This window comes from Miniopterus schreibersii (genome assembly GCF_964146895.1).
Source record: "Miniopterus schreibersii genome assembly, chromosome: 4".
In the NCBI taxonomy this organism is placed as follows: Eukaryota; Metazoa; Chordata; class Mammalia; order Chiroptera; family Miniopteridae; genus Miniopterus; species Miniopterus schreibersii.
Window position 1 is genome coordinate 67,863,942 of NC_138105.1, and position 14,124 is coordinate 67,878,065.

A 14,124-nucleotide genomic window follows, 5' to 3' on the forward strand; every position below is an offset into this window, starting at 1 on the left:
TTTTACTGGCAATTAATAAAAAAGAGGGCCTGCCTTGGCCAGGTAGCTCAGGTGGTTAGAGCATCAACCTGATACACACACCAAGGTTGCGGGGACAATTCCCAATCAGGGAACATACATTCAACAAATGAATGCATAGGTGGGTGGAACAACAAATTGATGTCGCTCTCTCTTCCTTTCTCTCCAATCAATAAATATTTAAGTTAAAAATAAATAAAAAATGATAAAAAAAGTAAACAGATCTGTGAACTTGTTTTCCTCTTGTTGTTGGGGTGGAGGGCAATAATGCAGCTGTGACTAATAACTGACCCCTTTTGCTCCCCCTCCTCTAGATCTTGACAGAACTTCCAGAAAACTTTTTGCTAAGTGCTGCTGTCATTGAAAGTCTAGTGAGATGGTAGGGGGCTGTCCCCTCACCCCAGAACCAGCTAAGGGCTCAGAGGGTGTGCAGTGCCTGCTAGGTAGTGTCTGTGAGAGGAACCCAGGATTCTAACCTAACCTGTCCATGTGACCCCAAAGCAACAGCATCCCTCTTCTGGCTCATGGTGCCACAAAGTGGGCTCCCTGGGGGCCACCAATGAATGCTCCCACAGGGAGAGGTTCCAAACAAATGTGGAAGGTCACAGGTCTGTGAATGGCCCCACCTAGAGGCAGCACTGTTGCTGGTTCCTGCTTGGTGCTGCCATTTAAGCCTCTGGGCCTAGGCATCTAGATTCTGAACGTGAAACCTGATTTTTTTTAACCTTCACCCAAGGATATTCTCTCCATTGATCTTTACAAAATGGAAGGGAGGATGGGGAAAGAGCAACATCCATCGATGCAAGAGACTGATCGACTGGTTGCCTCCTCAACCTGCAACCAAGGTACATGCCCTTGAAATCAAACCCACAACCCTAAGTGTGCAGGCCGATGCTAACCACCGAGCCAAACTAGCCAGGGCATGAATGTGAAACCTGATGTCCAGTGTTAGTATTCAACAGTAAATCCAAATGGAACACTCCTGCTAGTGTGCCTCAAAACGACTGTCCCTGGGCCAGATAGTTCAAGTGGCCCCTCAGTTCACTTTTCCATCTCCTGTCCTCATCCTTGGAAGGCCATGGCCTGCCACCAAGCACTGGAACTGGTGCTATTTCCATGGACAGACTAGGTTTTCACCTCAGGACTTTCTAATGAGAGAGCATGTAGCAAGGCTAGGCTGACTCCAGTGAGGCAGGGCCATGGGTTTGCTGTGGTGGCAGGCTGCATCCATGGTAACACTTGTCCCTGGGGATCATACTGGGTGCTTTGCTCCCCAAGTTCCCAGAGGAAGAACAGGATGAGGATAGACTGCACCACAGGGGTATGGCCTGCTTCTCTCCCCCAAAGCAAATTCAGAGGGCAGTGGGGTTTATACCCCACTCTCATCAGCCAAGCCTTGTTCCTCTACAAACACAACTGCGGCCAGCACACAGTTTTAGACAAAAAGCACTTTATTTAACCAAAAAAAAAAAAAAAGGGGGTGGGGTGGGGAGAAGAAAAGTTATAGGAAAGTACAACGTGCCTGCTGAAACTATTTTATATTTGTTTTCTTAAAAAAGAGAAAAAACAAAGAAAAAACACAACACAAAGCTTATAATTTCCAATCACCCTTATCAGGCTTTACAACATCTATAAAGAACAAACATCTGCTTCAAAACTCTACGGGGGCAGGTGGGGGACACAGAGAGAGAGAGAGAGAGAGAGAGAGAGAAAGAGAGAGAGAGACGGCACCCAGCAGACATGGGGAGGTTTTGTTATCATTTATTTGTGAAGTTAAAAACGAGCGATAAAAAGTAAAAACTGCCATACAATTTTTTTTTTTGTTCTCAATTTGTTTTCAGTTTCAATGTCCTCTTGAACAGATGAAACGTGACAGACCAGTCCTGGGAGAGGAGAGGCAGAAGGGAAGGGGCTGCGAGAAGCGAGCTAGGGAAGAGGGAGGAGCGAGAGGAGCAGAGAGGCTAAGGGGGGTCGACTGATGCGGGGCAGGGTGTGTGTGTGTGGGGGGGGGGGGGCGGGTTTCCCTGCAATATCAACACCTGGTCCAAGGAATGTTCCAACTCTAACTAAAAAAAAGAAATAGCAAGAGTGTCTTTTTTTCCTTTTCAAAAGTTTATTTTAAAAACAGGAAGAGGGCCACGGGTGTTAGGGAGAAAATAAATTGCTTTCCCTTGAAAGAAGCAGTTTTAGGAAGGCTGGGGGTGGGATATAGAGATTTATATATATATATCTATTTAATTTTATAGGTTTTGTTTCACTTTTTGTGTTTTTTATTAGAAAAAAATTTGGCAGAGATTTAATTCTCGCTATCTTCTATGGCTGGCTCAACATGAAGGATCCCAATTTTGAAAGAAAAAAAGGATGTGAGACAGAACGAGCGAGAGAGTGAGAGCCGGGCACTAACCTCCAAGCCACTCATAGAGAGGGCTGCCCCACACCTCCCATAGCAGCCATCACTCTCTCGCCTAACAAATGGAAAAAAAAAACAAAACCAAAAACCAAAAACTAAGCCCCCAAACAAAACAATAATAAAAGAATTTTCACAGATGAAGAAGTTCACATTCATTCGATTCATTGAGCCTGCGGAGAGGGAAGAGATAGGAATTGGTCACTACAGGGAGGGGGGAGGCAGGGGCGGGAGACGGGGATAGTAAGGAGGGGGCCAGGAAGCCCCTCTCCCAAGCCAGTGGCTAGCAGGATGTGCCTGTAACTGTCTAGTCAAGTGCTCTGGGGACTCGGCTGAAGTCAGACTGGCTCCTTGATGATGGAGGAGGAGGAAAGAGTGACACAAAGGCAAGAAGGAGAGAAGCAGGGGCCGCAGAAGAAAGAGAAGCGAAGTCAGGGTCTGCAGGGGAGAAGGCGGTGGCTCCCGGCGCATCAGAACATGAACAATCTCAGAGATCACGGTGTCCCCACAACACCCCTGTGAGGTAGGTTGGAAGGTGGCAGCGATCATCATGCCCACTTCACAGACAAGACCGGGACACAGACATGGGCGTGAGAGCAGAGGCCGAGCCCAGGCGGAGCAGATGCTCCGGGGCCGGTCCCCTTTGCAGGCTCCCTGCATCCCTGCTGGAGCCGGGGCCACCCCAGGCTGGGGCTGCCTGCACAGTCACTTGGACACCGTCAGGGAGAAGATCGTGGGTTTAAAAACAAAAGAACAAAAGCCAAAAAAGTAATGCAGAGAGGGGAAAAAATATCCATTTTTTTCCCAAGTGGCCAGATTTTGAGTTAGCAGCCAGGATGGTGACCAAAGTTGCAGTGGCCGGGCTGCCCCCACCCCCAGGACTACCCACCAGTTCAACAGTTCCACCTTTTATCTGTCTCGCACTCTCCCCCAGCATCACGACAGCATTACACAGGAACAAGCGAGCCGGCGGAGGGAGGCCTCTTCTTTAACCTCTGGACCCAGCGCACACTTCCCCTGGCTCATGGGGACTCCCGGAGACCTCCAGCCACACGGCCCCCGCTGCAGGCATCAAGGACACACCCCGCAGGGGAAGGGATTTCCGGCGCTACCCACTAAGGCAGGATGGACGGTGGCTGGGGGTTGGAAGGAAAAAGGAGGAGGAGGAGGGTGGCAATTCCCACTTGCCTGCTGCTGTCCCTGCTGTGTGGGTGGAGGCTGGGGGCCGCCAGGACCTGGGGTCTGTCCGTAGTAAGCGGCTTGCTGTCGGTAGTATTCAGCCCAGGCGGCGCTATAGTCTGGCTGGGAGCCTGGCGGCGCTCCTGGACCTCCTCCAGTGGCCACTTGAGCTGTTGGGGAGGAGAGGGTGAGTGTGGCTAGCCAAGAGTAGGCCTGGCCCCTGCCTTGCCTCAGGCCCCATTAGCTCAGCCTGCTTTTTAAAAAGAATTATGTTGAAGTACAACTGACATACAATATTGTATTAGTTTCAGGTGTACAACAGTGATTTGCCACTGAAATTCCTTAGGACATGACCACCATACAAAAATCGTACTGACTAGGTTCCCTATGCTGTACTTATACCTCCGCGACTATTTTTTTGTACAACTCACCCTGCTTCTTGTAGTACTCCTCCCAGGCCTTCGTGTAGTCCTGTTGTGGGGGAGCTCCAGGTTGCTGGGGCTGCTGGCCTGCAGGAAGCGGGCACCAAGGTCAGAGGACAGCAAGGGGACACAGCTGCCCTCCTCTGCCCCTCTGACTGATGAACCCAGCAGCAGCCCACACACTCACCGATTTTTTTGTAATACTCTTCCCAGGCCTTAGTGTAATCTGACTGGCCAGCAGGTGGGGGCTGAGGGGGCTCGCCCTGGGCAGGTGGGGCTGCGGGTGCAGGTGCGGGGCCGGGCACAGGGCCTGGGGGCTGCTGGTAGTAGTGTGAGTAGTAGGCGGCCCAGGCTGCATTAGGGTCTGCAGCGGCCGCGGCGGCTTTATCTGCAAGAGGAGGGCAATGCAGGCTGAGGGGTGACAGGGAAAGCCAGTCCTGTGCCCAGACCCTGTGCTGCCCCTCAAATGGGTGCCTTACTTACTTGGGTCATGAGGAGCAGGTGGTTGCCACTGGGGGTAGGTATTGCCCCAGCCCTGGGGTGGGTACTGGTGAGGAGGGGGGCCCCCAGCACTGCAGGAGAAAGATGGAGAACACATGAGTGGGGGCTGCTCCTCTGCAGGGGCAGGGATGACTAGTAGTAAGGAGGCCCAGGGAAAGATGTGAGGCAACTAACAATGCATGAGAACCAGCCTGTGAAACAAAGACCCCCAAAATCAACATGCATGAATTTACATATGGGGTGGAGGCCAAGGTCAACACCTATAGCATCGTGTAAGAGATGGTGTCTGAAATAGAGCTGAAATGAATCATGTTTGGGGACCGAATAATCACTGTTTCTTAAAGATGAGGATGGACCTCTTGGTAGTAAATGGAAATGGAAACAGGGCCTATTAGTCTTCTTGCCAGCATTCTGACCCCCATCTATGTCCCAAAGCCCCAAAGCCCAGGCAGATGAGAGGAATACTCACTGAGGGGGAGCCCCTGGTGGCCCCTGATTGAAGGGCCCGGGATTAAAGGGCCCCATGGGGCCAGCAGGGCCTGGTCCCCCTGGGCCTGGTCCAACTGGGCAGAGGGGACCCTGGAAAAAGGAGAATGTGTGACAAGGTCAGTGGGTAGGAGCCAGGAGCCAGGCCTAGGCCCCCAGAGCCCTCCATGAGCCCACCTCGATCTTTTCTTCAATGAGCTGCTTGGCGTGGTCAATCTGCTGGGGTGAGCCCCGGATAATAAACAGTTTGAAGTTGGGGTCCCCGTTGGGCGGAAGTTGCCGGGAGATCTCTACAAAGGCGCCTGTCTGCTGGTTTATGGCTTTCACGTTCTCACCACCTGCAGGGGACACAGGCAGTGAATGGAGGATAGGAAGAAAGAGTGGGTGAAGGACAAGGGGCAGGGAGAGGGCTACTCACCTCGGCCGATGACTAGCCCACACTTGTGAGTGGGGATGGAAAAGGTCATCTCCCCACCAGGTGGGCCCCAGTTGCCCTGGCCCCTTCCTCGGCCACGGCCCCCTGGGGGCATGCCAGGACCCCCTGGAGGGCCTGGGGGACCACTCTACGAGACAAGGAGGAAATGGAGAATGAATGCAGGAAGCCAGGCCCATCCCCTGCCCCCATAAGCTCCTCACCTACCCCATGCCACCTACCCTAAGGCTCTGGAGGAGATCATTGATAATCCGCGCTGCATGCTCGCATCGGTCTGGGGGCCCCATTATGTGAGCTATCTTCTCGGGACCTGTCCCATCATCTGAGGCCAGCACCCAGAGAGCGGAGACATGGATTTAAAAGAGAAGCACAACTCCAAACCACTGCCTCCTCAGGGCAGCAATGTGCCAAGCTAGGTGTCTGAGACATCTCAGACTCAGTGCCGCTTGCCACACTCCACGTACTCAGGAGTGAGGAAGGAGGCAGGCAGGCCCCACGTCCCCAGAGAAGAAAACCGACCAGCTTGGCAGGGAGGCGGCTGAGGCTTCTTTCTGCAGTTGGAACCCCCAGAACTAACATGCATTTTATAGAACTAAGAACAAATCTCTGAAAATCAGCAGAGGGGTCCCTCCTCCCCACAGACTCTCACAGGCTTGGCAGAAGCCCAGAGTTGAGGCAGTGATCTGATCCAGCCCAGGGTACCCAAGTTATCCAGGCTGCCTCGCTGAGATGGGCCACTGGTGGGAGAAGGATGAGGTAGGTTTGATAGGAGAGGAAAACGAAAAGTCTGCCATGATCAGCTCTCTCACGGGGCTGTCTCACCGAGGAGACAGACAAGATTCAGGCATAAAGAGGCACCACGAAAAGGCTCAGCAGGCTAACCATGGTGCCAAGCTGCCTACAGTGGACACTTAGAGTGATCTTAAGAGAATAGCACTGGCCTACACATCCACACGACTCGGTCCTGACCTTGTTTAAACTGGATCCGCACACCAGCATCATTCTGGATCTTCTTGATCATCTCTCCGCTCCGGCCAATGACCACACCAACAGAATGCCTAGGCACTGGCACCTGAGGGAGGGAGGTAAGAGGGTCAGCCAAGTTCTGTTCCTGCAGCTCTGCTGCCTTTACTGCCTACTGGATATGAGCCCCTCACCCCAACCCCATGGCCCTCCATTTCTGGGGGAGGCCTGTACTCACATCAATGCCCCCACCAATCCGGGATCCATACTCATTCCGGTCCCCAAAGCCACCCTGGTCACGCTCCCGGAGGATGTCCATCACCATCTCACAGGCTTGCTATAAAGACACAGGGCATGTTACACATGGCAAGCCCTGCTGCCCCACTGTACCCCCAGCCTCCCATAAACCGAGAGATCACAGGCCTAAGCTAAGGACTGACACGCAGGTGCTAAACTCTGTATCTGCTACCCTGAGAGGCAGGCACGGCCAACACCTCCATTTTCCAGATGAGAAAATGGAGGATCAGAATTAGGCCACTTGCTCATGTACAAACCACTGGGAGGGAGAGTTCAATACAACAACATGAACACTGGGCTGACTTCAAAGTCAGTGCTTTTAAAAACCTCTCCACTTTCATTCAAATCTCCAGACAGCCCACCAGCTCTCTTTCACTTCTCTGGAACCCACCACCACCACCACCACCACCAGCAGGGAGCACTCACCTGCACTTTGTAAGGATCCCCAATGATCCGAAGAGGCTTGTCAACATTTGTATTCTGGGAACCATCTTGAATTAAAATCATCTTTACTCCAGCTCGTTCCTTTAAAACCAATGTCGACTGTCAGTGCAGGACGTTCAAACAACTTTCTTGGGACTAGTGCACTTGGGGCCGGGGTCCATGATCAAAAAGGATAAAAGACTGGCAAAGCAGCTGGGGGTGGGGAGTGGTGTGCAGACCAGACACAGGAAGGAAACTTTCTTGGGATGGAAGGAACCTTCTGTCCTCCGCTCCACTCCCTCACCTGTAGCTGTTTAATGGTCTCCCCGCCTTTGCCGATGACCAGGCCAGCCTTCCCTGCGGGGATCATAATCTCCTGCACTGTGCCATTCTGGCCCCCATTGGCGTTGTCATGGAACTGTCCTGGGGGGCCCCCACGACCTCGAGAGACAATGTCATCCAGCATCATCTTTGCTTTCCTAGGAAGGGAAAGAATGGGGTGGCGTCACTTGAAAGAGTACTGGCATAGCGAACCCCAGACCCCAGCTCAAAAACAAAGGTGACTCCAACACATGCGATTAACAGATGACGAGGAAGAGAGTACTATGGTCCCTGGGGCGGGGGTATAAGGACGTGGTATGGGAGTCACTCCCAACTTTCAATGGAATCAAGAGAACTTCTGCCCACTCCCATCACAATGACAGGCCCAGTCAGGCACTTACTGGACAGATTCTGGGGCTCCTGTCAAGGACACACTGCGCTCAGGGAGGCCACCACTGTCTGGAGAGAAAAAGAGATAGGGTCAGTGCCTTCCCAGGCCTGCAGACCCTGGAAAAGTCTTTAGTGGCGACAAGGAAACTTCCAGAACAATCACGAGCCATTTCTGCTACCATTCAGCAGCCTGACCAATCAATTTACCTGGGAGACTATGCTATGCAAGGTCAGGAAGCTTAAAGTCTAAGAAAGAAGGCAGAACTTTTAGAGAAAAAGATGAGGTAGAAGGAGAGGCAGGTACTGGAAGGTCCAAACCCTGGGCCACTCCCGCTGCCACTAACAATCACATGCACAGCCTCTAGTCAACAAACTCCACTCTGCTAGAGAAAGGCCTCAGAAACCCCCCAAAAGCAGACTACTACAGAGAAGCAGGCAGAATTAGGACTCAAACCAGGCCGGCCCACATAGTTTTTCTTTCTAATGAGCCTTGCTGCCTCCCATATTCCCATCTGGTTTCCACTAGGTGTTTTGTTTAGGTGGCGACTTAACATAATGGTTCACAGCACATCTGGAACGAGGCTATCTGTGTTCAACTCTAGATCTTCCCCTTCAGCCCTCCCCCTACCTATAAAATGAAAGAAAACAAAAGTGACAGCTACACCTTGAGGTGCTGTATAGTGGAAATACTACACTGTGCCTGGTACATAGAAGGCACTCAATAAATAAAATAAACACATTTCATATCTATTAGTCAAGTTAAAAGTGAGGGGATTACTAAAGTGCAAAGAGCTCAGCCCCAGCCCAGCATTCATTCTAGCAGGAATCTGGCTCACTCATACCTGGAGAGATCTGGACTTTGCAGCCTGAATCCTGCTGGATTTTGTTAATCTGTTCGCCACCTCTGCCAATGACTAGGTGGAGAAGAGAGAAGAAAAGAAGTTATTTTAAAATGGAATTTTAAAGAAAGAAAAGCAGAGTTGATGGGAGGAGCCAGCACTGAGTAAATGAGGTGGTGGAGGGCCATATTAATGTTCAAAGGGGGCAACAGGCATGTCGAGAGCTCCACTGTTCTTCCAGTCCAGAAAGAACAGATAAGAGCAGAATAGGAGAGACTCTTTCAGACCAAAGGCTTCTGGGCTGGCAGGAGCTTCCAGGACATTATCCTGGCGTGGTGCAGTGGGTATAATGGGCACCCCAGATCACAGTGACCCATACTTACTCAGTCCTACCATGCCGTCTGGGACCCTGTATTCCTCTGTCATTGAAGTCCTGCAAAGAGACAATGAATGTCTCAAATGGGAAAGAAGCAGAGGGTCTCACCGGAAAAAAGGTCCCCCAACGTTTCTGGTTTCTGACCCTGCTTCTTATGATGGAACCAAGACCCCATAAACCTATGCAGAATCTAACAGCACGAGGCTGAGGCCCCCTCCACTTCTTGAAGCCTCAGTTCTCCCACCTGGGCCATGAGAGGCTTGTTCTGGGGCAGTGCAGCCCCTGGACCAGTGCTGTCTCTGACTCAGAGACAGAATGCACACCTGGACACTTCTGACTTTGAAAGAAAATAACTTTGCACCTTTATTTCATTATCCTAGCAAATCACTTTATTGTATTTTACAAAATTTTTGGCCCATTAAAAATAATAATAATAATAATGTGGTCCTTCACAAAGACTTCTATGTCAGATTCACTGAAGTCATGGGGGGGTGCAAAAAAGTAGGAAAGACCTCCCCCTCCCCAGGCTCCATCAGCTCCCAGGGAACAAGCATTTGCAGAGCATGGATTAAAAACCCCAGCCTTTTCTAGAAAAACAGACATCTGTGCTTCTGGAGTGTCCCCTCCCCAACAAAGGAAGCACCAGGGTGCAGAGACCACCATTCTGTCATTACAGTGAAGTGCCATAACCCTCTCCTCCCTCCAGCCTTGAAGACAAGAACAGGGATGAGGGTAGTGCCTTCTACCTCTCTGGTGAACCAGCCCCAGATGATGCAGGGCCCCCAGCATTCTCCCTCAAGTCAGTAAGAAAGGCCAGAGACAGCTGACAGACAAGGACACAACCTGTTCTCCAAATCACAACTTACCTGGGGGGAGGATGGATGGGTCCAAGTTGAGAACTGATGGCTGCAGAGAGAAAATCCAAAGGAGAGATCGGCCTGGGTCCTCTCTGGAACCCAGACTACCACTGGGCCCAGGTGCTCCTGCCTCCATGGGGACAACTAGCACTATTACAGTCAAAACCGTCCTGAGCACTAGAGCACAATGGACCCTCCTCACAATAGCACAGGCACCAGGTATTTCTGCCTCAATTTCTGGGGACTATGGGAACCCCAAAGTTCATGAACTCCAGGTAATGAACACCTAGAGCCTCCATAAAGGACAGGTGCTTGGCACTCCTAGCTCCCAACTCCTAACCACCTCCTAAGATCCTGAAGCTGCCCTCTGCCTGCATCACCCAATGGACTTACAGTCTCCCTGAGAAGCCAGTTTCTTGCTCTCCGGTTGGTCTGTGAAAGAAAGAGGATGTCAGATGCAGCACCCACCCACCCACAGCTGCCTTAAATCTGATGCTGGCGCCACACATCCTGGCAAACAATCCCTTCTGCTACCCCTCAACATCAGAGCCGAGACAGGAGAGTACCGGAGACCAACTCCTAAGTGAGGCCAGACTTCACCAATCCTGCCACCAGCACTAAGGGTAAAAAAAGCCCTTTATAATGGGGGAACAATGATGACGGCATCCGAGTCCTTCCAGCTCAGGATGAGACCTGCCTTGGGCGGTGGAGTTCTGGGTGAAAGAAATAGCTGGCTACCCAACTGATCATTTTGGCTACTGTGGGTAATACAACATGCCCCAGGGCCAGCCAAACCTGACTTAATGTGGGCCCTCAATAACAGTATCAGCATTTCCCCAGCCTACCAAAAGGGGAGAAACAATCTTGAGAACTTACAACTTGGACCCAGTCACAGTCAACCTGCTCTCCTCTCAGCCACCTGATACCTCAGGATGGCGGCCCAACAAAAAGAATGAACAAAGCTGGGATTGCTGAGGTTTTAAAAGACTGAACGCAGCCCCCCCCCCCCCCCCGCGCCCGCCCCTCTGAACCACATTCAAACAAAGGCACCTCACTCTCCACCCCAGCCCTTCCCCCTAACAGGTAGTTACCTCCATCTTCCAATTGCCTCTTTTGGCCCCCAAAACCAAAATCAGGAGTGCTGTTATTCACTGTTGTAGCAGCATCGCCTCCAATTTTGGCTGCAATCTAGAAATGAAGTTGTAAGCAGAGAAAAATTAGCACCCAAAAGCAACCTCCATGGGGCTCAGATCAACTTCTGAGAATCTCTCCTGCTCTCTCGTCTTGCTGTTTGGCCTGGGAGTCAGGTTCCCCCTACTTTAGGGAAGCGCCTGATGGTTAAGACATTCTAGAAGGAATTTTCATCTAAGGCATCAAAGTTCAGGAGTTATCCAGGAATTTCAAAACTTCCTTTCTCAATGGGATTTCGTCCTAAATTGTTTGTGGCCAGACTAACTTGATCTAGGGGTAAAAGGAAGAGAAGAAGCTGTGTCACAGAGGGTCCTGAGGTCATCTCCACAAAGTAACTGGGTTCTCTAACTGGGATGCTGCAGAGTATTATCTCCCTCACCCACAGAAACCTTTACATATGTAAAACAAATCTCAGGGAAGTTTTTGCTTCAAGGCATCTGAAATCTTCATTTGAGGAAAACAAAAGACCCTTTTGGAACACATGTTACAATTTAGCCACATGAACAGCAACTTCAAATAAACCCCTATCCAACAAACTTAACACCAGAATCTGTCTGTGGAATTATTACAAGTTTTCCAAAGAAATACAAACCAAAAACTAAGTATCTATCTTTTCACCTCTCTCATTTTTTTTAACACTTTGAACCAAAGCTTTTGGGCTGCCCAGATGGGGCCTTAACCCACCCCAACTGACAGCACACAGAACGAACTCCCCCAGTTATAGCTGCTTCTCAATCAATACAAGACAATTCAGTGGGCATGCAGATCAAGTGCACATTAGAACCCTAATCCCAACTGGAGGTGAGGGAGCCACAGATCACACTGGGCAGAGCAGGGTGTTTACCTAACGGGACCTCCCACCCTGCCCTGGAGGCACTGGAACTACCCAGGACTGAGGTCTGCTTCCTGAAAGGGCAGCGAAGTCCTCTCATTCTATGGGCCTCCCCTCCAGGCTCTGGGGATGTCAGTCTCACCAGCATATGGCAATTCCATGTTGTCATAAAGAATCAAAAAACTGGTTGGGACCCTCCCCTCTTTCTCAAAAAGAGAGAGACAACGCTTTCAAGGCACTGGAAGCATCAAAAAGAGCCAACTCCTATTCCCACCCTCCCCATTTTACTAAAGTACTTAGCCACTCTGGCGGCAAAAGGGTCCCCTTTCCATACTAAAGAGGACTTGTTTCCCCCAGAGTCCCTTCTTCCTAAGGAGCAGACTGAAACGGGACTTGGTTGGGGGAAACCAGCTCTGTGCCCCGATTGGGGAAGTGGGGGCCAAGTAAGACCGATCCCAGGAAAGTGGACTCTTTCCTTCCAGGACAGTAGAGCATGCCTTCGCGCGGCCTAAGGAGGGGTAGGGGGATCCCCAAAGTGAGAAGTCGAACTCGGGGGGCCCCTGTACACCTAAGGACCGCTCTTAGGAATCCCCGGACGTCCGTTCCCCCTGCAGGGGGGTCACCCGTGGGGGACCCCACTCGAGGCGCCGGGGGGGGGGCCCAGGGCCACAGCCTACTGCCCCACGTGACCCCGCCGCGGCCTCGGTGCCCCCTCACTCGCGACCCTGAGCGCGCGCGCACGTGACCCCGCCCCCTCCCCCGCCCGAGAGCGCGCGCCCCTCAGGCCCGCGGCCTCCTCACCTGGCGGGCCCGCTGCACCGCGTCGGCGAAGGCGTCCTTGCGAATTCCCGGGCCGCCCCCGCCTGGGGGCTGCGAAGGGCCCCCGGCCGACCCTCCGCCCGGTCCCCCGCCGCCCCGGTCCCCAGCGCCTGGCGGGCCCGGTGGAGGGCCTCCCCCGGCGCCCCCCGAACCCCCGCCCCCGCCGGCGGTCGGCGGCGGCCCGGGCGGGGGTCCTCCCGTGCTGTAGTCCGACATGGCGCGGCGGGGCCGGGCCTGGCGCGGCGGCTGAAGCTGAGGAGGAGGAGGAGGCGGCGGCAGCAGCGGCGGCGGCTCAACGCGGGAACAAGGCCTCGCTCCACACGGCCGCGGAGCACTCTGGGAACCCAGCGGCTGGGAAGACGACGGGGGGGGGGAGAGGAACGCCCCCTCCCGCCGCCGTGACGGACGGCACGATCGGGCCAATAGGAGGCGGCCGCCGCTCCCCGAACACCAATCGCGGGTTCTGTAACCAAAAGACCAATCTGAGTGCTGCGGAAGGCAATGGGCGGGAGGCGCTGTGACTGACAGCTCTTGGAGGCAATGAGCAACTGGTTGCCGGCGCTGGCTTGGCTACTCCAGGCGATCCGAGAAGGCGGGAGGCCCAATGAAGTGGGAGTTCCAGAATCGCGGGGCGGCTTCAGAACCGATTGACCGCTCCGAAGAGTAAAGCGACAGGAAGGAGGAGCCTAGCAAATGGCTTCTTTGAACGCAAGCTAATGAGTGCACGCGGAAGGCGGTTCTTGTAAAGATTGGCAGTCCATTTAATCCAATCCCTGACGAGTTCTGGGTGATGCGCTTGGGGTTGGACTGGCTTTCCATGTTAACCAGAATCCTTTTCTAGCCTTGACTTCTAAGCCAATGGCTGAGAGACAGGGGCAAGTGTTAGGTGACTGACACCGCTCCGGACAAATGGCAATGAAGTAAAGGTGCCCAGTTTTGGTGGGAGCCAGTGGAATCGCAGCTGCATTGGGGCGGAGCCGGCCACCAGAGGGCGAGAGAGGATTAGCGGGAGTGGGAGTGAGTGGCAGTTTAGGTGTGCAATGGCGGCCGGCGGCCGGAATTCAGGCCTGATGTCAGGGTTAGCGCCCCTGGAGCCTGGCTGGATAGGCCAGGCACGTGGCCTGCTTGAGGTCTAGGAAATTGGGCGCTTCCGTAGTTGAAGTGGCCTGAGAGCAGGAGGAAGCCCCGGGATCTTCTGTACCCCCTTTTCCTTTCTCCACCCAGGGCTCTAGAGCCCCTTCTGTTCCAGGACTCATGAACCAGCTCCCCTCCTGAACTAAACGGTTTGGGGCCATTGGTTCCCTCCCAGGACTGAGGGATCCCAGACCCTAATTCCACACACTACACCTGCTTCACATAAGGTCCTGGGT

At 52.8% G+C, this 14,124-nt stretch overlaps 1 protein-coding gene across 3 annotated transcripts; it reads right to left on the reverse strand.

Annotated features, from left to right (window-relative positions):
- Positions 1-1,541: 1,541 nt before the first annotated feature.
- On the reverse strand, positions 1,542-13,099 carry KHSRP (KH-type splicing regulatory protein). 3 transcript variants are annotated; one of them, XM_081136471.1, is made up of 20 exons: positions 12,737-13,099; positions 11,004-11,100; positions 10,306-10,344; positions 9,922-9,961; positions 9,063-9,112; positions 8,683-8,754; positions 7,852-7,909; positions 7,434-7,608; positions 7,133-7,231; positions 6,648-6,746; positions 6,416-6,518; positions 5,668-5,768; positions 5,432-5,576; positions 5,191-5,351; positions 4,997-5,106; positions 4,510-4,598; positions 4,214-4,414; positions 4,036-4,113; positions 3,614-3,774; positions 1,542-2,598 (listed from the first exon to the last, which is right to left on the reverse strand). In XM_081136471.1, exons 1-20 carry the CDS (start codon positions 12,968-12,970, stop codon positions 2,590-2,592), a joined length of 2,121 nt encoding a protein of 706 aa, XP_080992597.1. In that variant the 5' UTR covers positions 12,971-13,099; the 3' UTR covers positions 1,542-2,589. The 3 variants fall into 3 exon arrangements, with proteins under 3 accessions (XP_080992597.1, XP_080992596.1, XP_080992598.1); XM_081136470.1 differs by having other exon boundaries at positions 1,542-3,774; XM_081136472.1 differs by lacking the exon at positions 1,542-2,598 and having other exon boundaries at positions 3,629-3,774; positions 4,036-4,108; positions 4,208-4,414; positions 12,737-13,098.
- Positions 13,100-14,124: the final 1,025 nt, after the last annotated feature.

Coding starts and splice junctions, on each gene's coding strand:
- KHSRP (XM_081136470.1), bottom strand. CDS start 12,970: ATGTCGGACTACAGCACGGGAGGACCCCCGCCCGGGCCGCCGCCGACC. Junction 6,747..7,132: donor GGGATCCTTACAAAGTGCAG/GTGAGTGCTCCC, acceptor GTGTCTTTATAG/CAAGCCTGTGAGATGGTGAT. Junction 6,519..6,647: donor GGATTGGTGGGGGCATTGAT/GTGAGTACAGGC, acceptor TCCCTCCCTCAG/GTGCCAGTGCCTAGGCATTC.